The sequence below is a fragment of the Sarcophilus harrisii genome, chromosome 4 (genome assembly GCF_902635505.1).
Source record: "Sarcophilus harrisii chromosome 4, mSarHar1.11, whole genome shotgun sequence".
NCBI lineage: Eukaryota > Metazoa > Chordata > Mammalia > Dasyuromorphia > Dasyuridae > Sarcophilus > Sarcophilus harrisii.
Genome location: NC_045429.1, coordinates 218,838,271 through 218,865,329, shown reverse-complemented (window position 1 = coordinate 218,865,329; position 27,059 = coordinate 218,838,271). Strand labels below are relative to the sequence as shown.

Below are 27,059 nucleotides of genomic sequence, written 5' to 3'. Positions count from 1 at the left end.
AGAAACCATTTAAAAGTTTAAAAGAAACCATTCATCCTACTTTTTTTTCATTCTTCTTATTCTATTCCTTTTTATTACTGGTTATTGAGGCAATAACTAAATATCCATATTCCTAGAATACTCAGAGCCTAACAAAAGTAATTTAAATCAATTTGCCTAGTTATTCCCATTTTGACCCTTTCCTAAGTTTTCTCAAGATAAAGGGAAGGAAGGGGTTATTACTTTTCAAAGTGTTGCTTTTAACATAGTATGCATTATATGCAGAATGTATGCATTATAGTTAGAGGATGAGTATTCAAAAGCCAGTTTTAGGGGCATCTAGATGGCACAAAAGATCAAGCACCAACATTGGAGTCAGGAAGACCTGAATTCAAATCCAACCTCAGACATATAACACTTACTAGTTGTGTGACCCTAACCAAATCACTTTATCCCAGTTGTCTCCCAGGGTGAGAGGAAATCTGGCTCCACAATTACCTATGAGACCTTGAGAAAAGTTATTGGCCCTCACAGAACTTCAGTTTTTTCATCTGCAAAACAAGGGGAGTTGGACTAGATATACTTTAAGAAAGGTCCTTCCTGGCTCTAATCTATAAGATAATAATAATAATATCATTTCCATGGTGCTTTAATAATAATAATAATAATACCACATAATGCTTTAATGAAATGCAAATTATTTCATATATGTTATCACATTGAATGCTAAAATGAGCAACAGATTACTCAGGATTAAGATCAGACTGGACCTCAGTATATCCAGGCAGGACCAAAAGATGTTTCAAGTTATGACTCTTCAAGATGTGGAAGGGAGAATTAGATGGAAGCAGAATATGCTAGGACATTCATTGATAACTACATAATCTTTGGGCCTTATTTGGAAAAATTAGGGGATTGGATTAGAAGCCTCCAGATTCCCTTCCAGTTTTAATTCTATGATTGTGTAACAAATAGATTCTGCACTTATATAAATTGATTTCATGTTTCCATGTAATATTCTGTATGTGTGTGTGCATATGTGTCTCTCCTATTTCTGTCTGTCTCTGTCTCTCTTTCTTTCTCTGCCTCTCTGTCTCTTTCTTAGTCTCTATTTCTATCTCTCTGTCTCTGTTTCTGTCTCTATCTCTGTCTTTCTCCATCTCTCTCTTCCCACAAAGTCCTCTGGCTTGCCTTCATTGTGTTTTACAATCATCCACTGGACATATCTATATCTGTTCCCTTGATTCTCCAAAGGTTCCACTTATTGGAAATTCTCACTTAGGACCTTACCTACTTGCCCACTGCCTGCCCTCAGCCCTGATTATTTCTAGGGCTTCAGGAATTGGGTATACCTGGCAGGGGTATCTATATCTATCTCTGTTTCTATGTATGTGTCTCCCCTCTGTCCACTGATGAACTGGCATTTTCACTTGTTCTGTTTCTGATTTGTGTTCTCTCTTCCTTAAGGAGCCTTATGGTCCCCCATATTCCAGGGGCTCACCATATTGGGGTTGACTTAGTATGGGTACCTGATGGGCTTTAGCTCTACTATGGCTCAGAACTCTTGAATCCCAGCCTCAGCCTGAGGAACCAAAGCAGGGAAGATCATCTGACTGGTTTCCACCTAATTCTAAAGATATGTGTTACATTTGAGTTACCAGAACCTGGGTTCTTGGGTTTTGAATTTAAGATGATAGAACATCTTTACTGAGGATGAAATCTGGACAAAGAGTGAACTCAAGAATTTGATCAGTATTTGAAATTTCTGAAATACAGGATTTGTTTGGTTTTTAAAGATTCATCATCATCAACTATATCTGATAATAGGGAAATCAATGAACTTAGTGATTCCTAGTTTACAATTTTTTAAAGTCACAGAGTATTTACCTTAAACAATCACCACTTTAGATCCCAGATACTCAAGAGGTTTCTAACTTGACTGCATGTAGACTTATATTCTATTAGAAAAGCATGATCCATAACCATGTGGTTGTTTTATGCTTTTATATATCAAAAGTGCATTGCTAGATTGGCAATATTGAAAAAGGCCCTGGATTTGGAAGCAAAGGAATGTTTGCTTTTAGATTTGAATCCTGGGTCTGGCACTTATAACTTATATTGTTGTTGCTTTTTTAGTCATTTCAGTTGTCTTACTCTTCAAAACTTCCTTTTGGGGTTTCCCTGGCAAGATACTGTGGAATGTTTTGTCATTTCCTTCTCCAGTTTTTCTTTCTTTCTTTTGCAGATGAGGAAACTGAGGCAAATAGGATAGAATGATTTGCCTAGGGTTGTCACTAATATCTGAGGTCAAATTTGAACTCAGGACTTTCTGACTTCAAAAGCACTGCTCTAGCCAAGTGTCACCTCCCTGTCCTTACAATGTGTGTGATCTTGAAAAATTCATTTTTTTTTAACCAGTTGCAGGTTCTTCCTTAGTAAAAATGGATAGGGAGTAGGGGAGGGAAGGAACAGGTAGTTTAAAATGATGACTTTAAAAGTTCTTTCTAGTTTTAAATCCTATTGAGTTATTTGAATAAAAGAATGAAAGTAGTATTTAATTACCATGACCCACCTAGCTAGATATGGTAACATACAAATGTTAGCTATTTAGATTTTACTGAGTCCATTCACACTACAAATATTGTTTATTGTAATTTATTGGACAATTCTTCAATTGTTTAATGAATAAATATTCTTTGGTGACGTGATACATTTTTCTTTGCTGTTAATCAAGGCGTGTGTGTGTGTGTGCATGTGTGTGTGTGTGTGTGCATGATAGAAAGACACATACCATTGTTTAATTTAAATTTCATATCCTCCTTTGCTCATTTCCCCAGGAAATTGAACCATATTAATTTTTCTATAAATCTGGGAAAGATTAATATGAATGTCTTATTCTTTTAAAGTCATCATATGAAATGAGAAAGCAGCTTCCAAGGTCACTTTGGGTCCTGTATGATAACCTAGGGTTTTATTTGATTGTAATTTTTAATTTTGAAAATTATGGGCATGATTGACTATTTCTACTTTGTGTAAGTTTAATTACTTAATAGAAATAAAATGTAGTCTGGTTACAGCACATATTAGAGAAATACTGCTCTGCCATAGGTAGTTGAATGGTTGAAGCTACTTTTAATGACAATTTTACCAGAACTTGTGTACAAAGTTTCATACAGATTACTAACAAGGATATTGCAGAGGTTGCAGGGGATGTTACCAGCTCAACAAACATCGAACAATACAATATTCTTCTAAGAGAAAGTAATAATGTTAGATTTACAGACAATAAAGAGTTATGTTCTTCACTTTGAAACATTAGAAATAAAAGTTCAGATAATCCAGAGTCTCAGCTTCTTATTATTACAAGAAAATGTTTTCCTTCTTGGGGATCCGTACATCCCCAGCACCCAATACATGGAATCCATCTGAAGAAAGCTTTTAGGCGGCCATAGTAACTTAAACACACAGCCCTATTTGAAAAGCACTGATTTTTAGGCCACTGCTTATACATCTGGCTTTTTCTTTTTAAACTTATTTACATACATTCAGCCCAAATCAGTAGATAAAATGTCTTGTCTATGTTACAATAGGTAACAGTAACATTTCATCAGAGGGCCAGTGCAAGAAAAAAACCATTTTAGCCATAGCACAGCATTTAGGAGATCTTAAAATATCATACAAATATACAATTAGATCATGAGGAGTCTAATTTTGCACATGATATAGGTGGTCTCTTTTACAGATATAAAACACCTGAAATGGACAGATAGAATGATAACTACAGTGCTATTCAAGCAAGGCCAAATTCTCCCATAGTAGATGATGCTGTTCATTTCTTGAAGAAGTGATCTGAAGCATCAGAATCTCATTGGCTTCTGATGGGGCCATCATACAGCTTTATGGGGTTCTGGCAATTAGCTGGTGTTTAGGTAGGCAATCTGCATGACTTAGCTCATCATTAACCTCAAGTTTCTTGTACATTATACATAGGTACATATAATGAAAGAAATTTGAGTCTGGTAATCAGTTACTGGGTTGATTGCAGCTGTGAAGACCAGGCCAAAGAAACCCTGTGCTTGGGTCAACTCCTAAAAAGAAATAACATCAACTGGGAGTATGGTCCTTCATGAACTATGGTGTACAATAGTGAATTTCTTAGGCCTAAGACTTGTAAGTTGCTTTGATTATTTTTAATCACCAATGGAAAGCTGATGACTGTGAAGCAGGATTGCCTAAAGCATACTCACACATAAACCACATTAAAGAAACTAGCTTGCTTAAGAAACTGATTTGTTAACTAATTGTCATTCTAGTGACTATATTCAACAGGGAGTATGTTTTAGTCACTTGAGTTAGCAAGTGATTAAAAAAAAAGGCAAAGTGTGCAGAACTAGTTTAGAATGTATGTACGCAAGGTATTGAAACAGATACATGATAGTATCTCACAAGATGCTATTTCTTAATATATAGATAAGCACCAAGTTTAGTGCTGACAGCCCTATTGTCCCTTGATTTATTACATACAATTTAGATCTTGAAAGCACAACAAATTTACAAAATCTGCATTGAATTCACAGGAACACAGTTTCAAAAAAAAATCTTAGATTTATTTTTTTTTTTAATATTTGGCTTTTCTCCAATTCCTCTTCCCACTCACTTTCAGTGAGACCAGAGTTTTATAACAGAATGGAGAATTGGTTACCAGGTAGTTACCTGGTGAATTTGAACTGTGCAGATAACCACTTTGGATAATTCAGGACAAAAGAATGGTTATTTTTTTTAAGGGCTATTAGGTCTTAGTGGAATTTATTCACAAATTAACCTTCTCTTTTTCTACAGAGAAATCATTACCACCATAACACCCTAAGGCCTCATTTCTCATCTGCACAGACCAGAGATACACAGACTTACAGCTTTTGTGGCAAATTTGGGACATGAAGACAGCCAATTTCAGTTTTGCCCAGAAACCATAATTGTGGGATGGGAGAATGGAGAGGAAGGAGGATAAGAATAGTAGAAAAACTTTTTTCCTCACTGAACCCACCAGATAATTGCAAATTTTCCACTTCACCTTGTACTGTATAGACCTGGCCTCGGGGTACTGCAGGAGTAATGATTTGTCCCTGGAAGGAGAGAAGATTGTTTATAAATAAAATCCATCAAGGTTTATCAGCCTCTTAAGAAAAATCCCTTTCTTTCCTGGCAGATTGCTTATTTCTGGGTCCTATGACATTGTAAAGGAATAAAAGATTGGGGCCTTAAAAAAAGCCTCATTTTGAGCAATCTTTACTTGTCAATAAATCTCAGTCAACCGCCAAGATTAGGACAGCAGCCTCATAAAAGTAGTTTGCACAGGAAACATAAGATAGAGAGATCTGCACATCTACCAGGTAAATCTGGGTAAAAGAGAGGAGTGATCCTGCTGATTTGGTCTCCAAAAGTGAGTCAGGCTCCAATAATCAAGACTGAATTTCTTCATTATCTAAATAAGCTGCCTAGCCCACTATCTCCTTGTGCCATGTAGGCTGTGGCAAGCAGTCAGTCATGCCTCATTAGAGATGGATTTGAGGAATGCCTGAGATCTCTTTAGTGCCATTAAAACTAGGATTCACAAGGGTGAGATGAACTATTACTTTTTTTTTAATGGTTTCAGGTTTAGTGAAGCATATTTATCCTTTTACAAGGAGATGTACCTCCTTAGAGAGAGAAGGGGACAGAACTCTCAAATGAGGAAATTTGCTTTACCAACTGGGGTAGGCAGTTTATCATCTATATTTGCCTAGTGATCAGAGCTTAAGTGACTTGTCTAGGGTCATGTAGCTAGTATGTGTCAGAAAAGACCCTTGAACACATCTCCTGACTCTGAGGTCATCCCTTTATCCATTCATTCAACCATGCTGCATATATATATATATATATATATATATATATATATATATATATATATGTTTAGTACCCCAAATTTGGGAATTAGAATGATTTTCTTTACCATTGAAAATACAGGATTTTTCATTGAATATATTTAATCAATTGTTTGTTGATAAGAGTTGTCCTCCAGCAACACTATCAAGCAACACTTGGAATACTTTTTCAAAGTGGATGAAAATTTTCTGAATTTTTTTTTTGCATTCTGTAGTTTCATTAACCAAAATGTAGAAAAGAACTCAATTTTAGAAACTGAATTCATGTGCAAAGAGCGCAACAAGTAATACAATTTACACCTAGTCACAGTTTCCTAACTTTATAATATCACTGTGACACACACACACACATACACACACACACGCACATTTACGATCTACACACACATACATGGAAATTCACACTCACATAGTACACTTTTGCTAATCCAGACAATACTTCTTTTCACTTAAAATAAATGAAGACTCTTGTTTGGCCTCCCAGGCAGAGAATCTACTTAAACCTGGAATATAAGAATACAATACTCTTCAAGTATACGTCAACTGCACAGTGATAACACCTTACATTAAGATTGACACATGCTGTCTTAAGAGATTTGGGGATAGCTAAAGACTTAAGGGGCGGGGGGGGGGGGGGGGGGGGGGGGGGGGGGGGGAATCAGGTGTTGGTTAAAGAAGTCACTTCACCTTTGCTCTTCAGTTCTTGAGATCATACATTACACAGCCAAACAGCAATAGTCCAGAAGACCCTAACAAAATGTCCTTAGAAGAAAATGCAAACTGAAATATTTTAGGATTTGAACCAAGTTGCAAAGTTGGGGGGCAGATGAATATTATTCACTATGGGGAATTGGTCTTTATATTCTTGTCAGTCTAATTTTTGGGTTAACAAAAAATTAAGAGGAACATTTGAAATGTCGAAAGAAAGAATGAAAATATTGGAGACATTAAAGTGTAAAATTTCAAAGTCATTGTATGGATGATTGGCAAATATGGGTTTTCACTGGGACTTATCCACTGTATATTCTGTACTGTTTCCATAAAATTCTGTATCTTTTCCTTGTTGCCCAATAGACAAATATAAATAACATGTAATAAACATCAGTACACAGTTCACAGGACAATACAGTTTTACAAAATAGTTATAATTCTGTACTGCAGCTTTTGGGGTGGGGGGAACGGAAACCTCTGTTACTTATAGACATCAAGTACATTTTACATTAGAATGAAAATTATGGTTACAAAGGTTTTACTCATTTGATGGAATTATTCACAACTACTTAAAGTTTGAACCATGTTCCCACACAAATTTTCCATTTATTTTACTGAAACTTTTTCCTTAATATAGTCAAACATGGGTGACTCAAGTAACATACTTTAAAATTTTTTTCAACAAACCAACTTTTTTTAAATTGTAAAACCTTTGGAGAGTTGTATTTTGATTTTTCATTGTTTGAAATGACTAATGATCATTGTGACAATCACCTATTAAGTAAATGTCTTAAACTAAAAAATGTGAGAGGATAGACTCCTTTAAACAAACAAACAAAAAAAGCGCCTAATTTCTCTTCTCCCAATGTGGCTGAGAAGTCTTCAGCTCACAACGCCTCAGCTGTGGTATCCGTAGACACAGACATGGTTACTTTGGCAATCTTAACTGTACTCTTGATGCAACTCTCAGCAGCCCTGTGAACATTGCCGGCACTATTTGCATGTTTGTGCGGGCAGTCGGATTCCCCCATACTGTTATCGAGGGGCTGTGCCGTGCCTTCACAAGTGGGGAACATGCTCCGGAAAGCATGCCTCAGGTCCTTGCTCCTCAGAGCATATATAATAGGGTTCACGGTAGAATTCAGTAAGCAGAGCATACTGCAGAAAGCAAACACTGTCTTAATGAGTTTGTTCATTTTCCCAAAGACATCGTAGACCATGATGGCAAGCAGTGGACCCCAGCATATGATCAGGACCACCAAAATAAGGACAAGGGTTTTGGCTAGCCTGATGTCCATGCGGGTTTGATCAGGTCTAGTGACCTGAACTTTCCCATCCTCCGATGTGTGAATAATGATGCTCTTTTGAGTGCCTCGTTGGATCATTCTGACCGCATGACTATGTGCTTTCCACAATATATAAACATAAGCATATACAATGAACAGAAGCAGAATACTAGTGACGCCAATCCAGAACATCAAATAGGTTTCATCAATAAGAGGAAAGATGTCTGAGCAAACTGACTGCAGCTTCTTGCAATTCCATCCTAGCAGAGGGAGCACAGCGATCACAATGGCGATGGTCCACATGACACAAAAGGCTACCACAGCCTTTGGTCTGGTGACGATCCTCTTATAAGCTAGAGGCCTGTGAATGGATATGTATCTGTCAATAGCCGTGAGGAAGAGGCTGCCGACCGAGGCTGTGAAGGAGGCCGTCACTCCACCCAACTTGAACAAAAATACATTTGGGCTATCTTTCCGGTGGAACACATGAAAGTCAACAAAGCTGTAGACAAAAATGACACTGCCCAGCAGGTCTGCCACTGCCAGGCTACCAATAAAGTGATAGGAGGGCCGACAGCGGAGGCTGCGGGAGTGCAGGATGACGCAAAGCACTAAGAGATTCTCCAGGACTGTGAAAGTTCCCAGGGTGAGGGATAATACCGCAATGGCCAACTGCTGACTAGGATTTAGAATCATGAAGCATTCCATGTCCATGAAGTTCTCTCCGCACTGGATATTCTCCTCATTATCCTTGTATGAAGATAAAGATTTGTTGTTGTAAAACTCTGTGATATTTAACTGGTCTGATGGAATTAACTGGGGATTATCTCCCACAGTCATTTTTTCTTGGAATGGACTACCTCTAAAAGAAGTTAAAGGGAACTTCTGAGGGAAGTATCCTAGTTTGGACGCCATGTTGCTTTTGATATCTTCGTATTGAATATCGTTAGAGCCTGCGTAGAGGAGGTCTGTCGTGATGGTCCGGAAGGTGGTATCCGCGAGGCCATCTAGGTTGGACTTCATAACCCCTGGCTTCAATTATGCAAATTTTGAATGGATCCAGAAGAAACCCAGGAGAGGAAATCCTAGTGGAAGGGAAAATAAAAGAAACAGTTAAAGAAGATAAAACCAAGGAGACACAGAATAGTACTGTAAACAATGAATTCCAAAGTTAGGCAGCTGGAAGGCACAGTAAATAGGGTGCTGAACGTGTAGTCAGGAAGACCTGATTTCCATCCTAGCTTCACACACTTGCTAGTTCTGTCATCTTGGAGCAGTCAGTCTGTTTGCCTCAGTTTTCTCCATTGTAAAATGGGGATATTAAGAACATCTATCTCTCAGGATTGTTACAAGTAAGATGATAATTGTAAATCACTTAGCACAGCACCTGGCACATAATGATAATAGGTAATGTGTAAACACTAGCTATTTGTAGAGAGTGGGGGGGACTCTGGGTGAGGTATAAGACCCTTCACCCAGAGGGAACCTGCTGACAACGATTGGTTGGGCTCTCATCTCCCCTTGGGAGTATCTCAACCTTCCTGAGAAGTCAGGGGACATGACAACCTGTGTTCTACTTGAAGCAGAGATCTTGCAGCAGAGGCAACTACATAATAATAGTAAAGTGCTTATAGTTAGCACCTGCGCAGTGTGCTATAATGATGTAATTGTCCTAAGATATTTAAGGCTGAGAGAATTTGAAATAAATGGACCCATGTTTGGCCATTCACTTGAGTTCCTGCCTCTTCATTCCTCTCCAAGATCAAGGACTTGGGCTGATGATACAGTTATTATTAACTGTTATTTTCTGCTATGTTTATATAACATATAAAATCAAGTAGGAAGCTTGACTTCATTTAATAAGAATCTGTTCAAAGAGCTTTAGACCTACAATCAGGAGAGGATTTGAATCTTGTCACTGATAGTTTGGATACAGATCAAGCTCTTATAATGCATTAAGAATAAAAGTATCAGACCTGGGTTGGGTGGCACAAGCCTATGATGCCCACTTCTGTGAAGGCTGAATCTAGTGAACCACTTAGGCTTGGAAGCTTTGAGCTTTAGTAGGGTTTTTGAAAGCTCATCAGGTCTCAACACTAGGCAGAATATCAGAATGACAAACTCCCTGGTGTGGTGACCCACCTGACCTGCCTAAGGTGGAATAAACTGCATCAGGTCAGAAATTGAGCAGATCAAAATTTCTGAGTTGATCACAGGAGGACTAGCCCACTTTGAACTTTCAGCCAGGGCAATAAAAAGAATTAGTCACCAAACAAGGTATGATTTCAGGAATATACATTTTAAATGAGGAAGTTCAATAGCTTCAAAGATATTTGAGCAAAAAAAGAATATAAGAAAGCAAAATTCTCTGATGCTAAAGGTTTTATCCCTATGGTTCAATTCGGTACTGCTAATGTGAACAAAATTTCAATTTAAATATCTGCAAAATCATATTAAAGCAAACTTTTTAACATTTTAGTTGTGGCCTAATATAAACTAGTCATCATCCAATATAAGATAGGATTGAGGGATGGAAATAAAATCATATGATTTTCATGATATCTGAGTATTTTAGTAATTTTTAAATGCCACTGTTCATACATTGTGGTAACCACAAAGTAAATGGGATCATGACAAAGAAATCCCTCTCTGTATTTCAGTAATTCTTCTTTCTATTTCTGCATTTGGATTGTTACAGTAATTTCCACCTTATTGTTTTTGCATTGAGAGTTTTCTTTGAGAGTACTTGGAAGTTCATTAGTAATATAGTTTAGGCTTTGGGGGACGCGGCTGACATTAATTTTGTTTGTGTTTGCTACTGGGAAAATCATAATTGGAAATCTCTAGCAAAATGTGTGGCTGCACCTATTAAATTGGCAGTTGATTTTTATTAAACTTGCAGTAAAACAGTGACTCAACAACATCTAAATTGGTTTTACTAGAATTTTGCTTGTTTTAATATAGACAGTATATTGGGTCCATTTAAGCTATATATGGTACCTACAATGTCACCCAAATTCTGTCTATTGGATTGTATTAGCAAAATGCATTAATTTCTGGGTAATTGTCTCTCTACTCCTCCAGACTGCTCCCCTCAAAAACTGTCAGAATTTAGTATTGTCAAAGGCATTTCAAAATTGTAGTATTAGTTTTTTAAATTGAGTTTCTACCCATAATTTCTATCAATTTTCCACAGCATTTGAAATTATAATCCTGACGGCTAGGCAACAGTAGACATGCAATAAAATATTTTAATTGGGGCTATGGTTTTTTTTTTTTTTTGCTAGTATAATTGAATGGCAAGTGATTTATTTTAGCTCTCATGTTCTCATTCTAGAAATGAATTTCTTTATGTCAGCTAAATCTTCACTCAAATCACAGAATTCATTGCAGTGGTTGTTTTGAGAACTAGATTGCTTCTAGTATTTTTTTTTCTTTTAAAAAAAAGAGGTATAGTTGGTATCTAGGTTAAATTAGTTTAGCTGCGGTCTTAATTGATGTCATACACTTTTACATTTTGTAAGATAGAAAGCTGACAGATGGAATAATGGGATCCTCTGTAGTAGAAGTTGGATCCACAAACCCCTAAAAAATCCATGGATAAATTTCAGAGAGTCCATTAATTTGAATGTGAAAACATTTTCATTAATCTCTAACTAAAACTTCATACTGTCTTTAATCATGATTTAAGAGAGAGAAAAAAAATTATTCCAAGAATAGGTGACTCAGCACACTACCACTAAGGTCCATAACAAAAGGTGAAGAACCCTGTGTTCTGTAGATAATGCTGTCCACACTGACATTAACATTTTAGGATTTATTTTAATCCAATATAGTATCACTTCAAAATAAGGAAGAATCAACATGGGAAAGTTCTATTTTGGATTCTGATTCTTACCAAAAAAGAGAATACTGGTTGATGAGATGGAAATGATGGGAAACTTGGGAGAAAGTTGCCATTCAATCTTAAAGTGTGTAATGAAGTGGAGAAAAGCCGAGAATAGTCTGACATGAGCCCTAAATTGTAGGAAAGCAGATTCCAAAGCATTCAAAATGAAGAGGATAAGTAGGGTACTGTGAATTTAAATTCTATTGAAAAAGCCATAGGTGGATAGAAAATTCTCAGGAATAAAATTGTAAAAACACAAAGAAAATCATTTCTCATGGAGGAAGGGAAGGCATAGTGAACTGAAAAACTAAGTTTCTAAAAAAATAAAACAAAAAGGTATTTACTAATAAATGTAATGAAAATGAAAGTTAGGACAAGTAAAATGAGCTAAATAACAGAGATGTGACAGTCCTGTTTCAGAACAGTTTCAGAAGTGCTAAAACTCCAAATGATTTGAGGAACCAACAAAATGAAAAATAATTTTGAAGGGTTTTTTTAAGCAATATTGGGGTAAACTGGAGGACTTCCATTGGTATGGATGGGACTGATGATAGATCACTGCTCCAATTTGCTCCTCTTTGATTTTTCAAAAATCTTTGGACTGGAAAATATCAAGCAAAAATGGCACATAGGGAGGTGATGCTTGCGAAGAGGGCAGTAAGAAAGCAGCTCATTGACTTAATGAGTTCAAGGAATTTGGCCCAGATAAATCACTTGTAAGGTATTGAAAATACCTGATTGTTTAGTCATTGCCAGTGATCTTTGAAAGGCTATTAAGAATAGAAGAGGTACCACAGAGTAAGAGAAAGAAAAAAAAAACCAATTTTCAAAAAAGAAAAAAAAAAGGAAAAGAAAATGAAATATGCAAAGTATAATCTCCATACCTTGACTTTAATTCTTAGACAAATTCTAGGGCCAGGGGTTCTTAACCTTTTTTGTGTGATAGACACCTTGAGTTTTCTGATAGAAGCCTATGGCGGTGTTTTAAAATAATGGTTTTAAATGCATAAAATAAAATATACAACATTGTCAAGGTAATCAATTATGCTGGAATGAAGCTATTAAAATATTTTTTAAAGTTCATGACCTTATATTAAGAACCTCTATCACAGAACACATTATTGAAGGAATGATTAAAACACTGAAAAAAAGAAATGGGGATGATAGATTCAGTATTTCTTCATCAGGAATAGGTACTGCCAGACTCATCTCAAAAAAGATTTTCTTTTTGATAGGGATATCCAACTTGTTTCAAAGGAAGGTTGTAGATATGGTTTACCTACATTTTAACAAAGTATATGATAAAGTTTCTCAGTCTAATCTTACAAGCAAGAAAACGAATGCAGGCAAGAAGGAAGTACAGTTAGATGGATACAGTTAGATGGATTTGCAGTAAGCCAGAGGTATGGACAACCAAGATGGTGTCTCAAATTGATGCTATGTGAAGTTCAACTACAGAAACTGGATACAGTTAAGAGATTGGGCTGAATACATTTGAAAAATTGTCATACAAAAGAAAGATCAGACTCTTTTTTTGCTGGTTGTGTTTCTTGGGATAGAGTTTTTGGTGTTGGGGAGGTGGATTGAGCATTGGAGTACAATTAGAAACAATGGGCAGATGTCAAAAAGAGGTTCATTTAAGTTTGATATTAGGAAAACCTTCCTAAAAATCAGAACTACCAAAAAATGGAACTAGTGAGTTCCCTCTCAATGGAGATCTTCAAAAATTAGTACGGATAATCACTTCTCAGGGAATATTGTAAAGAGGATTGATTCTTATTCAGAAATTGGGAGGATTACAAAGCCTGGGAGGTCCATTTCAACTTTTAAAAACTTTGATTCTTGATCCGCCTTCCAATAAATTTTATGAATTCAGAAACATTAGGGAAACATTTTTCTTCTTCCCTAAAACTGAGAAATCAAATGATCACTGAACTAGGAGTTAAAAAGACTTGAGATATATATTCAGCTTAGTTGTTAACTATGTGATTTTGGAGAAGGGGTTAAATAAGCTGACCTCTAAGATCCCTTCTTGCTTTAAAATCTGAGGGTTCTATAACACCAAAATTGAATGTGCTACACTTATTTCCCCCTGCTCAATGGTTCTGTATTGTTTTTTGATAGACTTATGAAAGACTTAAGAGAATGAAATATCTAATAGATATACTTATTAAATAAATTAGTTTCTTAATTTGAGAGCCCAAATTCCTTCTAATTCAATATTGTAAAGTCTCTTGCCAGTACATGTCCCCCAGTTAATACGGAACTAATTTTAGTAAGCTATTTTAAATGAATTATATCCAAATCAAGTTCTCAATAGATATTGTAGACCTTTTTTCTCTCTTGGGTAAAATTCATTGCATCAAGAACATATACTTATTACTATTGGGACTGTACAAGTCAACAAGGAAAATTTGTTATAGAATTGTGCTCATTCAATGTGGCTTAATAATTCCATGTAATTAATCAAGTAACTTGACTAGTTTGTTTCCTTTTCCTCCAGAGCCAAAGTGAAATAGAAAATTGAGTTAATTATTTAGATATTTCAGATAAAGTGTGTAATCACTTAACTTGAATCATTGCTGATATCTTTTCCAATATTAAAAAGAATCTATTATGCTGAGCATAGTCTGTTGACTCCCAAGCCTTTAGCTCGCCACAAAATTTCATTGGTAGAATGAAAGTAATAACTATATCCTCTGGAAAAAAACATAAAACCAACCATTGGAGACTCTTTATGGAGATGTGGAAATTGCTAATAAATAGGCACACATATGCATATGTATATATATATGTGTGTATATATGTCTATATACATAATATACATATGTAGGTATGTATGTATTATATATATGTGTATATATATTCATATATATATATATTTACTAAAGAAAAAAACAGTCTGTTAAGCATAACTACATAAATAAAAATCAAGGTTCCTAGGAAACTATGTTTCAATTTAACCTTAATTTGAAAATATTTCCAACTACTTTGTACTTAATGCTGTCCACATGAACTCATGAAACTCAATAGATTAAAATGTTTTCTTTGAAACACTTAGACAAGCATTACAATTTAGAAAATTGCACTTAAAAACTCCTAGATGTTTTGTACAATTAAAGTAACAGTGAATCATCTTTATAAATTGCATAAAAGCCATTTTTTCCCAATGCCTACCTTTTACTTGTTTCTGTCTTTATATTTATGTATTAAGTATTTCAAATAGAGAAGAGCACTATAGTCAGAACAAGCATTTTTCATAAGTCTATCATCAGTTTCCTGCCTCGGCCCTTTGATATGTTGGCTCATTTAACATAATAAATACTTAATACATAAATAAAATGTTAATAAAATAATATTGATAAAATGAAGACATCTTCATTTTATCCTTTGCAAGGGAACATAATCAAAGTATTATACAATTTTTAAAACAAAAGAAAACAGAAAGGGTTTCACATAAATAGAGACAATGGTTCACATACAAAAATGTTTGTGGATACTGGACATTTTAAATGAGATTTAATTATTAAAAGCAAAAATACATCAATTATTTTCTCATATCTGGAACACATATAATAAATACATTTTCTTATTATAGTTTGGACTTCTCAGTTTTCAGGAATGAAGATTCAATATCAAAAATTTTAAACATGCTACATGAAGGCATGTAGCCTTCACTTGCCAAAACATATTTTCACTTCCTTTTTCTTTGATGAATTAGCAAAAAGATACTCACTGTGAGGTCCTAAGAGAGACCCAACACTTAAATAAAGTCCAGCTTTCAAGAATGTTTTGGTTCTTAGGTTTGAGGACATAATCTTGGAGTATGATTTATGTGATTCAAAACATGAATTAAAAAGAGAGGGCTTTTGATTCCTGAATTCTCTCACTAAGAATGTTGAGATCTCACTACCAATTAATCACTAGGTACCTAGAGGGCTTAGGAACTATTTCCTAAAGATATATAGTTTTTCAATTCTGGGTAAGAGAAGTAGAATTGGATGGGGGAAGGGGAGAATAGAGCACTTGAGGCCTCTTCCCTTCCCTTACTTCTCCTTCCACACAGTCCTACCCTATGTACTGGTCCTCTCAGAATGCTGGAAGGGCATGGACTAGAAAAATGGTACTTGCTTATTTACATGTTACAATAAAGTCAGAATTAAAGATAACTTCATAATTCAGAAGTTCTAAGGTTAATAATTCATTACACCATCTTTCTATTTTGTTGCCCACTAAAAAACAAAGTTAATTAAACCTTACCATTTTGTCAACAATTTGTAATAAAGAGAAAAAATGGAGTGGAGCAGTTTCTTACATGTGAGAAATATCATTTGGTGGTTTGTTTTAGTGATGTCTCTGAAAATTGTAACAAAATAAGACCAGAGACAACATAACTAGGGACTACTCCTTGAAGCATTTGCCTTTTTGGCCTAGAGGTCTTCTAAGGTAAGAGATGAAACAGATCACAAGTAGCACATGGAAGCTTAAAAGAGATTTCTAAAAATTAAGAAATTAAATTAGGTTAAAATCAGTGTTAACTTCACTCACTATTCATCAGTGAGTAGAAAAGAAAGAAAAGTTTAAGCTTGTCATCATCGTCAATGAATTCATGACTATAACAAAAAATACACTGTATATATCCACTAATTATAGCAATACAACTACTGACTCTAATCCTTAATATTTTACAATCCACAAATCTTTTAAATGGTATGTGGACTAATAGACATTATTATACAGTACTACCATTTCTCTTGGAAGATAAGAAAGGAGATGATCACTCCTTTCCCTACTTAAGTATAGTTTTATTGCCAGATTGAGTGAGTAGAACCCATTATTAAAACAATAACAAGATCTGTAATATTGAGAAAAATAGTAGTTTCTCCATATCTGAAAATGGTGCCTCTTTTTAATCTATCTATGAAGGTCCCTCCCTCTTGGCTGTGGCTCATGCTATGCTAAGCCCTAGTGACTAAGGATTTTGCATATGCAAGACAGATGACTGGGACAAGAAGTTTATGCTTATTGATAGTTTTCCTCCTCCAAAGCTAATGGTCTTTAACGGGAATCAAATCTAAAATAGCCTTGTCTACACCAGGACCCAACCAAAACAGCTAAGTCATCTGAATATGAAGTGATTTTATGGAAAATATCAACCACAAGATGTATTCCTCATTGTCAAAAATTAAAATGCCTGCAAGTAGCATCTATGAACCATCATCAAGTAACTTTTTTTATTCCAGGTTGTATAGATTATACATGTCTGTACACATATGTGTATATGTAATTAAAAGTTACAAGAATACTATCTGATACTAATAAAGAAACTTATATTGTCTCTAAGGCATACTTAGAATCTTAATTATGTATTCCTAAACTTTAACTTCCAAGTTGATACAAAAGTCAATCAACTCTTTCTTTATAAAAATACCTATTAGTTATAGTTTGAGAAGGTACATAATTTTCAATCAGCATATACCTAATTAAGTTTTTTATAATGAAACTAACCACTGAAACCTCAAAATATGTTCAGATTTGGCCTATATTTTTGAATGAAGATTAATAATATGATTTATTTCAAGACACTCTCACTTGTCAATATCATTTCAAAAATTAAAGCTGTTTGTTTCTTCTACCTGGCAAAAGGTGTTAAAGAGAAGAACTCTTCAACATTTACAGATAATCAACCTAAGAGGAAAAAAGGAAGGCAGGGAGGGAGGAAGGGAGGGAGAAGGGGAAAAAAGGAGAGAAAGAAAGTGCTACTAGATAGATAGATAGACAGACAGACAGATAGCAAGCACAGTGGAAAGAGAGAGATGAGATGAGCTCAATGTGCTTCAACTATGTAGTGCTAGATTTAAAAAATGAGCCTGAAACATGAGAATCTTGATTTAGAACTGGCACATAGCTTAGAGGTTATCTAGTCTTAACTCTTGACCTTACAGATGATCATATCATTATAGATTTAAAGCTAGAAAAGGCCTCAGAAGTCACTGAGTTAAGCCCCCTTATTTTATAGATGAGAAAACTAAGGCATAGCAAATGTAAGTGACTTGTTCAAGGTTGCTCAAGTACTAGATGCCCTAAGTGGGATTCATGCCCAAATCCTGATTCTAGTTACATTGTTCTTTCTAGGATGTTTCCTCTCATATTAATCAAAATATGTCTTGGACAATTCAAGAGGCATTCTTCCTATATATAACACTGCTTTATACAACTCAGACTCTTAACTGAGTTGGAAATTTTTGAAAGGGCTCAGAACAGAGTTTCAATGATGAAGAATTTTTTTCAAAATAAAATAATTAGAAGTAGTTAAAAGGACTTATACTATTCAATCCTATGCAAGGAAAAGCTGAGAAACAATTTAATAATGCTCTTCTTAAGCATAAAAGGTATTATCATACAGATAGTAACTGGCTGTAAAAGACAGAAGAAGAAATGAGATTAAGCTGTAAGAAGACTGCAAGACAGAATTAAAAGAAGACTTCCCTGGTAGTGTGGGTTTTTGAAACATTGGAATGGGTTGCTAAGGGAATCTGCTTATTTTAGAATGTCCTTTCCTAGAGATCTTTTTTTTAATTAGAAACATTCTTATCTAATTGTAATAGTATTGGGGTAGTCCTGTCTAGGGGTAAGGGTAAAGAGTAGGTGTTCTCTAAAGGTTTTCCTAGTTTTTTAATTCTCCTCCCCTCACACAAAACAAAGTTTTCTTAATTCTACTTGCAAAATCTATCCAGTTTGTGTGCATGTGTGTGTGTGTGTGTGTGTGTGTGTATGAGAGAGAGAGAGAGAGAGACAGTGTAAAATTCTGCCGAAACATACATTTACTGTCAATAACTTTGCTTAGGAGCTCATGACTATCTCTTTTAAAAAAGCAAGAATGAAAAAAAAGTAAAAGTAATTACAATTCACCTTTTCATATTATTAAATACATAATTTTCAAAACTCTGGTTAAATGCTGCAATGCAGGATATAGAACTAGGGCTACACAGTCAAAGTGAAACAGAGGACTTTGTGATTATCTGAGTGATTCAGGCCTGCAGCCAATGGTTTTTCTTGAATTGCCTAGTTAATTATGCAATTCTTAGTACTCTATAAAGAGGGCTAGATCATTAAAAAAAAAAAAAAAAAAGCCCTAAGAGTTAGAAATATATAAGAATAGGCAGTGTGACTCCTTCAGAAAGGATTTATTCAATAAATCAGATAATTTAGGCAATCATTAATGTTTTTATTAATGAATTAAGATATGGCTACTATGTGTATATTATATAATATACTATACATATATACATATATATATATATAAAACATACTATATATATAAAACATAGAGGTATCCAGATAAAGAGTATTCAAGTAGGATAATATAGCTCTTTGTAATAGTTCTATATTGTTAATATATATGAAGTGAAAAACAGCCATTTTCAGAAGTGATCAATCCTTTTTTCCCATAACTAAATTCTTTTGTTTGCAAAAATGGTTTCGATAAATATTTGCCTACATGAACTGGGTTATATATAGCATTTGTTTTATTTTCCCTACATTGCATATGCTCTCTGTTCACCTTAACTGGTATTTATTCTCAAAGCAAACATTTTCCAGTGCCTAAAGAGACAGGATTGACAGCATTTTGAAATTTTCATTAAATTACACTGGAATAAATAGAATACCTAAGAGCCCAGTAAGGACCAAATCAAGCTGACTTCTAAGTTACAATTTGAAAGAAAGCAGTGTGTCAAAGACTTGGCTTCGTAGTAATACTGGCTTTCCATACACTGAAAATTACCTTTCTTTCTTTCTTGCTTTCTAGCCTTTTCCCCTATAGCAGTTCAGCTCAGAATATCATTTAATGTCCATCTAGAAACAAGAGGTGTAGTGAATAACTGGAATATATCATTGATTTAAATGAACCTCCCTCTTTCTTGGCACTCCCAGCAGAAAAAAAAAATCCTCTTTAATTACACTTTCATTTTAGTAAACATTCTAAAAAAAAAAGGAAAGGATTAAAAAAAAAAAAAAAAGGTGAAGAGGTATAATGGAGACTCCCATATATGGTCCTGGGTTCTAAAACATGTGAAGAAACTAACTTTCTCATTATATTAGTATTTTAATGCCATTTAAATAAATCTGTTGACACACATAAACAACTTGTTAAAAGTATTCACCAGTATATTAAGCCACCACACCAGATTGCCTGGCAAGGGTACACATCTTTGAAATATGCCTCTGCTTTTCTTTAAAAAGGAATAGCATAGAATTTGTTAGTAAGAATGGTAGAAAAACAAGCTTTAATATATGCCTAGTTAAAAAAAAAACCTATGTTATACCGTATCTACTGTTTAAAACACATAATGTAATTCAAAGTTATGCTAATAAATTAACTAAGCTAAAAGATCACCAATTCAAACTCTTAGTTTTAATGGAATAATATGCAAATCTAGAAGGTAGGGGAAATTGGCAAAAGAATACTAAAATAGGAATATTGACCTTGGAAAAGTCACTTACAACCTATCATGGTGGAGGGAAAGAGGGGAACAAACTAAAAATATACTTGTTCCTTTTTTTGCATTTATAAAACTCCAATTTGATTTTATAAGCTAACTTAATCATATATCCAAAAGTTACTTACTGCACTAGTGCCTTCTAAGAGAAGAAAGTTAGCTATAAATGATGGCTATTTATATCAACCACATTTCACATAATTAAAAAAAGAAAAAGAAAAAATAAAACAAAACACTCCACACCACCACCACCATCTTTGGGAGTTTTCCTAAAGTGCAGGTGTGAAAATTACTCCAGCTGGGGCTGAAATAGAATTCATAGTATTCCCTAAACAACTGCTAAAGCTCAACATTGAACATTCACCCAGGTTGGATGAGTAAACAATGCTTTTCCAGATTTTTTTAAAATCTGAGCTGCAGTAAGATAGATGGTAATTAATCAAAATCCAATATCTTTAGAGTTGCTGACATAAAACTAAATAAATGATATCAGGTGACAATGTATCATTAAGTAATTTGGATGTAAAATGTACCAGATGGATGCTACTACATGAATGAAATTAATATGAACATTTGTATTAAGGGTATGTTTGCATATCCACATTGTCCTTGGAATTTTAATGTAATGGGATAAGATGTATTCAAAAGCTATCCATGCCTATTTAAGATAGAAAGTTAACTTTTGTTAAAGCTGAGTCTTTAGGCAGAAAATGGAGCAATTACTTTATGGGAGTATATCTGACCTATCAATACCAAAACAAGTTCTAGATGGAACTTTTTTTTTATCACAGCAATATAGACATCAGAATATTACTCAGAGGCTATGAGGAATCACTCATTTTTTTCTTTTTTATGAATTTGTTTACAGCTACGATTTACTCATGAACATGATGACATAATTCCATTAAGTATATCATGGTATAAATTATCTGTTTTTCTGTGTAATAACCATCTTCAATGTCTCTTCACAACAGGAAAATACTAGTTTCTAAGTATATCAAAATGACAGGCAGACCTGAAAGAAATTAGAGTTGCTATGTTAAAGCATTAAACATTAAACTCCCGATAGAATGCCATCCACTGTTTATGTGGCATATTTGTAGGAAAGTTCTTAGACCAAGGAAGTTTAGAAGAATTTCTATGTAAATATGAACAGCTTTATTATTCAAGATGGATATCTTCCTTTAAACCTTGCATACCAATCTATATAGCTGATTTGAAATTAGTCAAAATCCAGTTCATGCATAATAAATTTTAAATCAGCCTTTAGTATTCTACTTCTAAAAGATTTATTTTTTACCATGACATTCTTTTATGGAAAATGTTACATGTGTAAATGAATGTAATGGTACAATGTCCTGTGCAATCTGAGTAACATTTATGATTTCTGTCAGTTGAGGATATTTTAGAGAAATCTATATAGATATGCTTATTTCATAAGGATAAAGTAATCTTACCTATAAATATTTTATATGTATGCATATATGTATGTATGCATGTATATGTGTTAGGTGGAGGCAAAAAAAAGTTATACTGCTCCAGAAAGTTCAAAGAACTGGAGTTTCTCAAATTATACTGATATATATTTTTCTACACAAAATTGACTAGAAAGAACCATAAATCAACTAAAAGATATGAAGTCAAATTTGCCAGTACAATGTACCCAGATAAGCTTAAATTTTTTCCCTGCTTTTAAAACTTTTTTTTTATTAATATTTAAGCAATCAGAAAAAATTAACAGAGCAGGCATTTTCAAAGAAGAGAGATGTTTTAAACTTAAACCTTGCCTTTAATCACAATTTTTAAGCAATTTTTGATCCATATTGCATCTGAGTCAAAAAAAAAAAAAAGTAGTTGGAAAGAATAAAAATCTGTCTGAATTTCTAATATCGTTTGTTTAATTGGAAAATCATGAATATAAAAGATAGGAGAGGCAGACTTACATTGGTTGAGACATGCCATCCTTTTAGTAGAAAAGGAATGCTCTTATTCTTTATGCAACTGGGCTAATATAATTATCCTCAAGAATAACAGGCACCAACCCAAAGAACAGGCTTAATCTTACTAACCAAATTCAAGAAGCCATAACCCAATCCTGCCTTCCCTAATCACATGTTGTGAGCTATTTTCAAATTCAATTTATTACTTTTATTCTGTAGCATTCCTGGATAGCTAATGGAAAATAATTAATTTCTTCATTTTCCAACTTGTTTTCCAGGCAAGAAACATTTCTTAGAGGATTTGGGGAGAGTATGGTGCAACCATTAATTCCATTTCCAAATTGTTAATCTTATAGAACCAAGTACTCAGAATCTAATTCCATATTCTAATCTGAAAAACACTGAGAATATGTCTAAATTTCCCCACAGTTTGGATGCTAAGGTTAAACCAAAACAATTTTAATGGAAAATTTTTGTCATTAAAAAGTTTTTCAGGCTTTGTTTCAGTAATTAATAAACTAATACCTGCTACCCAATAGTTACCATCAATCTTATCCTTGGGGTTTTTCTTGAGGAACAAAATGGATATGCCCTTCAAGCAGTTCCCTTATAAGTAGGCTATCACATAATAAATAATAATTATCATGGAAGATTTAATTTCCAACAGTTTCATCTTGATAACATTTAATAATTTCATTATTTTAGCAGTTTGAAATGCCAAAAGAACACATTGATCCTGCAACTAAGCTTGTTAGAAAAGGACAGCCTTGCAAGCAACACAGAGAAGAACATATTCCACTGGGAAAAGAATAACAATAAAAAAAATAGAAATAACAGCTGGACAAAGCAACACATTTTCACATTTTAACAATTAAGTTTTCATTTTAACAATTAGAACTTTAGAATTACAATCAAACTAGATGCCTTACTTTTTAAAAGCTATATAACCATTCACAAGAGACTATATATAGTTAGATATAGATAGATATATGTATACTGATATCAAGCATTTTGCATATGTGTAGACAATATCTCTTCTGGTTCTATGTATGCAAAATAGTATTTTTTTCATCTAAATGGGACAAAACTGTGCACTTTCATCTTCTAGTACCATCTTACCCACACTGAATCTCAGGAAAACACTGAGGTTTCTTTCCCATCATATATTTGATACATACCTTGGCAAAGAAGGCTTTCCATGTTGAGTAGGAGATATCTTTGAAACAAAAAGAGGTCTTTTGTAGTAAATCTTGTTAATAGCTCATTTAAAATTAATAATAAGTTTGTTAAGACTAATATAGGACCAAGTTTAAATCTCTTGCTCAACTAACATACTATTGTACTACCAAACTGTCTTCTGACTTATTTTATAGTAGAAAGAATAAAGCCATCTTTATATCAATATTTAATGTAAAAACAATTTGGTACTTAAAGAAATATAAATGACATTTTGATAAAATTGCTCATAAATGAGTTTGGAGAAAGAGAAAAAGAGGTACCAAGAAAAAACGTTCTAGAGAAAAAAAAATCAATAAGAATGTCTTCCATTGTAAATTACCAGTAGGATGGGATTAGAAAAGCAACACTTGAAATCAGATAAAGTCCTTTGGGAACCTAAGAGGCTAGTTGCTATGAGCTTTTCAATATACAGGGAAACAGATTAATATTAGTGGTGACATCATTGGTCCTCAACGTGTACTGAGTTTCCTCTAAGAAATTGGTTTCCCCCTCTATTGTTCAAAAGATATTAATTTAGGTGGTAATAAAAAATGAGGAGCAGTCACAGTGCCAATAAAACTCCTATAATATATTTAAGACCACGAAAACCTGTCCTAATCCTTCATTAGATTAAATGCTTGAGGTGTCTTAATAAGCCAACATAGCAACAAAAGCAACACTATATGGGGAAAAAAATGCACGTGCATATGCATGATCAGAAAACTAAAATATTTTATTACCACCAATTATGTTTTAACCTAAAAACTATTAAGAAAAACAATTTTAAGATTGGAATTAATGTATGTTATAAAGTCTCAAATAATCACATTTCCTTACTTCCAAGTAAACATGTCCATTTAGTATTCAATCGTTTATAAAAAGTAAAAAGAATTACGGATTTTAACTTAGCATCAAGAAAGAACTTTAAAAAAAAAAAAGGTATTTAATACCGGATTATGAATTAACCAAATTGGTTCCATTTTTTTTTTTTTTAACCATTCTGGTTTTAGTTCAATGCATTTAGTTCATTTGCATTTGCTATCCCAAAAGTTTGTTTTCTATATATTGCTATTATAAGGCACTTAAGGTGTCACTTAAGGTGTTCTAGGTTTGGTGCAGAGATCGTTTTGAATTAAAAAGACATGCTTGTTGATGTTTATCGGTATTCAGTAAACAAACACAAGAACCCAATTTGCAAACATTTCTTATTATTCATTTTCTACAACTATATACAGATGCATATAGATATTCATCAGTGCACATTTAATAAAGAAATAAAAAGAGCGTAAGAAACCTTAGGAAGAAAAAAATAGGGGGATCACTGAAAGGAACATGAAAACAGATTGACAGCTAGATATTTAAATAATCATGCGGATGCATGATTTGTACATATACAAATGCATCCACTGAACACTACAAGCACGCACTAGCCGCTTCAGGGCTCACCCTGGTCAGCACCACAGGGGCAGGATGCAGAAAAGTGTTACCAGTGGAACTCTTCCAATCCTTACCCTTCTCATCCCCTGGTCCTCCGCCGAGGATCCGGTACCCTCAGTCCCTCTGGGGTTCTGGACAAACGTTGTGGATGGAGGTTCCTCAGCTAGAATGAAAGATCCCACACTTACTCTATCGACCCCCCAGGGCAGGGAATATTGAAAGAGCCCCGCCCCAGTCCAGGGCCAGAGACCCAGGCACTAAGGAAGTGAAGGGGCGAGTGAGCCTAAGAGGAGAGAAGAGGAGCAGAAGAAGGCAGAGAAGGGAGGGAGGCGGTGCCGCTGGGCGTGAGAAAGAGAGAGAGGAGGGATAGGGTGGGCTAGACTAGGGTGGAGTGGGGTGTGTCCGTCAGTCTGTTTTCCTGTCTGTCTGAACCTCAGTCAGCACTCTTCTTTTCTTCAGTCTTTTCTTCCACTGATCTAACCTCCCTATTCAAAGAAACAACTCCCCTCTCATGCTTTTCTCAGGGAAAATGATCAAGAAGCTGCGCCCTCCTGTCGTCCTCTCCCGTTCCTTCCCCTCCCTCTTTTCTCAGTCCTTCTTCTCCTTCCCCTCCTTCTCCTTTACGATCTCCAAGCCCCAGATCAGCTGGGGGACCCCTGCCTCTTTCCTCTCCCGGTGTCTTCCAACCAGCCTGGGCCAGTGCACCTGGCTTCCGCTGCTCCCTGGATCTCTGTCCCTTGCGCTTTCACTCTCTTTTCTTTCCCTTCCCTCCTTCTCCTCCTGCTCGCTCTGTGTCTGTCTCTCTTGCGCTCTCTCTCTCCAGTCCCATTTATGAAGCTCGGGTCCCATCACGTGTTAATGAGCCTTTGTCCTGTCTCTGGCAGCGGCCGCCCAGACACCACCGCCGCCACAGGAGCTCCAAGGGGAGGGACAGGGGAGTGGGGAAGAGTGAACAGAGAGCAGAGGGGAGGACGCACGGGAGGTAGCTGCGGAGCCTCCAAACTTCGCTCCCGCAGCCGCCGCCGCCGCCGCCTGACGCCTCCGGGAGACCTGCTGCTGCTACTGCAGTACACACCAGCCCTGGAGCTAAAGATCCTCTGCCCTGACTTCCTCCCCAAACAGCCCGAGGGTTCCTAGGGACTTTGACCGCTGTCTGCTCACAAATGTGAGCCAATACTGGGGGACGCAGAGCTTGACCCTGCACTTCCTTGACCCCTGGGACCATTATTGATCGTCATCTTGGTCAGATACCAGTATCGCCTTGCTGCTGGAGCAGTGGCGCGCTTTACCTCCGGAGATCAGACTGAACTGGGTGGGATGAGGGAGGAGGAGAGAAAGAGTAAGAAAAGAAGGAAGAGACTCGCGTACAAGCCAACAGCCGGGAAGACATCCAATACCTTCGACTCTCCCCCGGGTAGGGACGGGGGGAGGAGGGGGGAAGAAAACACTGACGTGCTACCTGGACTGCTGCTTTGACACTTGTCCTTCTTCCTCGAGGCACCTGTTCTCTTTCCAGGGTGCCTAGCCTCCCTACTTCTATCTCCCTTCTCCTCCGGCCTCTCGATCTCCCCTCCTCCATCCCTTCCCTCGCCCCATGCCTTCTCACTCCCACACCTTCTTCCTCTGTTCCCCCTTTCACCCCAGGCCTCAGTATTTGGAGAAAATTATTTACAGACTGTCCACCTGGCCAGCCCTAGCCGCATCCAGTTTTGATTTGCATCCGCCAGGTGCGGCTGCCTACATTTTCCTCTGTCTCTCTCCACAACTCTCCTCACCCCACTCCACGGACTCCATACACAGTCTGTCCCGCTAGCTACCCAGGCCAGGGGGATTGGCTTCCCTGGATCAATTGCGGGCTCGAGGGCAGGAGGTTGCCACCGAAGACGCCTAGAGATGCGTGTTGCACTCGGAGGCGGCGGCAGGAATTAGAGGACATGCTCGTTAATTGGTTACAATATCAATCGCAGTCTGCCTCCCCTGTGCACGGATCAAACCTTAATTGGTCTTTACATTTATCATCGTGAATGTGAATCTCCAGCCTACCCCCATAAACCCTTCCCTAACCCATCTCTCAGCTATAGTGGTAACAGCTGAGAAAAAAAAAAAAAAATTCCCGGAGGATTGTGCGGGGTGGTTTCGTTTTGTTGTTGTTGTTATTTAGACATCTTTATTTCTAG

At 35.7% G+C, this 27,059-nt stretch overlaps 1 protein-coding gene across 4 annotated transcripts; it reads right to left on the bottom strand.

Moving 5' to 3' along the window:
- Positions 1 to 3,091: 3,091 nt before the first annotated feature.
- On the bottom strand, positions 3,092 to 25,715 carry CNR1 (cannabinoid receptor 1). Of its 4 annotated transcripts, XM_031964540.1 has the most exons (3): positions 25,588 to 25,715; positions 24,957 to 25,045; positions 3,092 to 8,982 (listed from the first exon to the last, which is right to left on the bottom strand). In XM_031964540.1, exon 3 carries the CDS (start codon positions 8,918 to 8,920, stop codon positions 7,499 to 7,501), a length of 1,422 nt encoding a protein of 473 aa, XP_031820400.1. In that variant the 5' UTR covers positions 8,921 to 8,982; positions 24,957 to 25,045; positions 25,588 to 25,715; the 3' UTR covers positions 3,092 to 7,498. The 4 variants fall into 4 exon arrangements, with proteins under 4 accessions (XP_031820400.1, XP_003769323.1, XP_031820402.1 ...); XM_003769275.3 differs by having other exon boundaries at positions 24,957 to 25,696; XM_031964542.1 differs by lacking the exon at positions 24,957 to 25,045 and having other exon boundaries at positions 25,588 to 25,689.
- Positions 25,716 to 27,059: the final 1,344 nt, after the last annotated feature.

What these genes read in the sequence shown, in the direction of transcription:
- CNR1 (XM_031964540.1), bottom strand. Translation starts at nt 8,920, where the DNA reads ATGAAGTCCAACCTAGATGGCCTCGCGGATACCACCTTCCGGACCATC.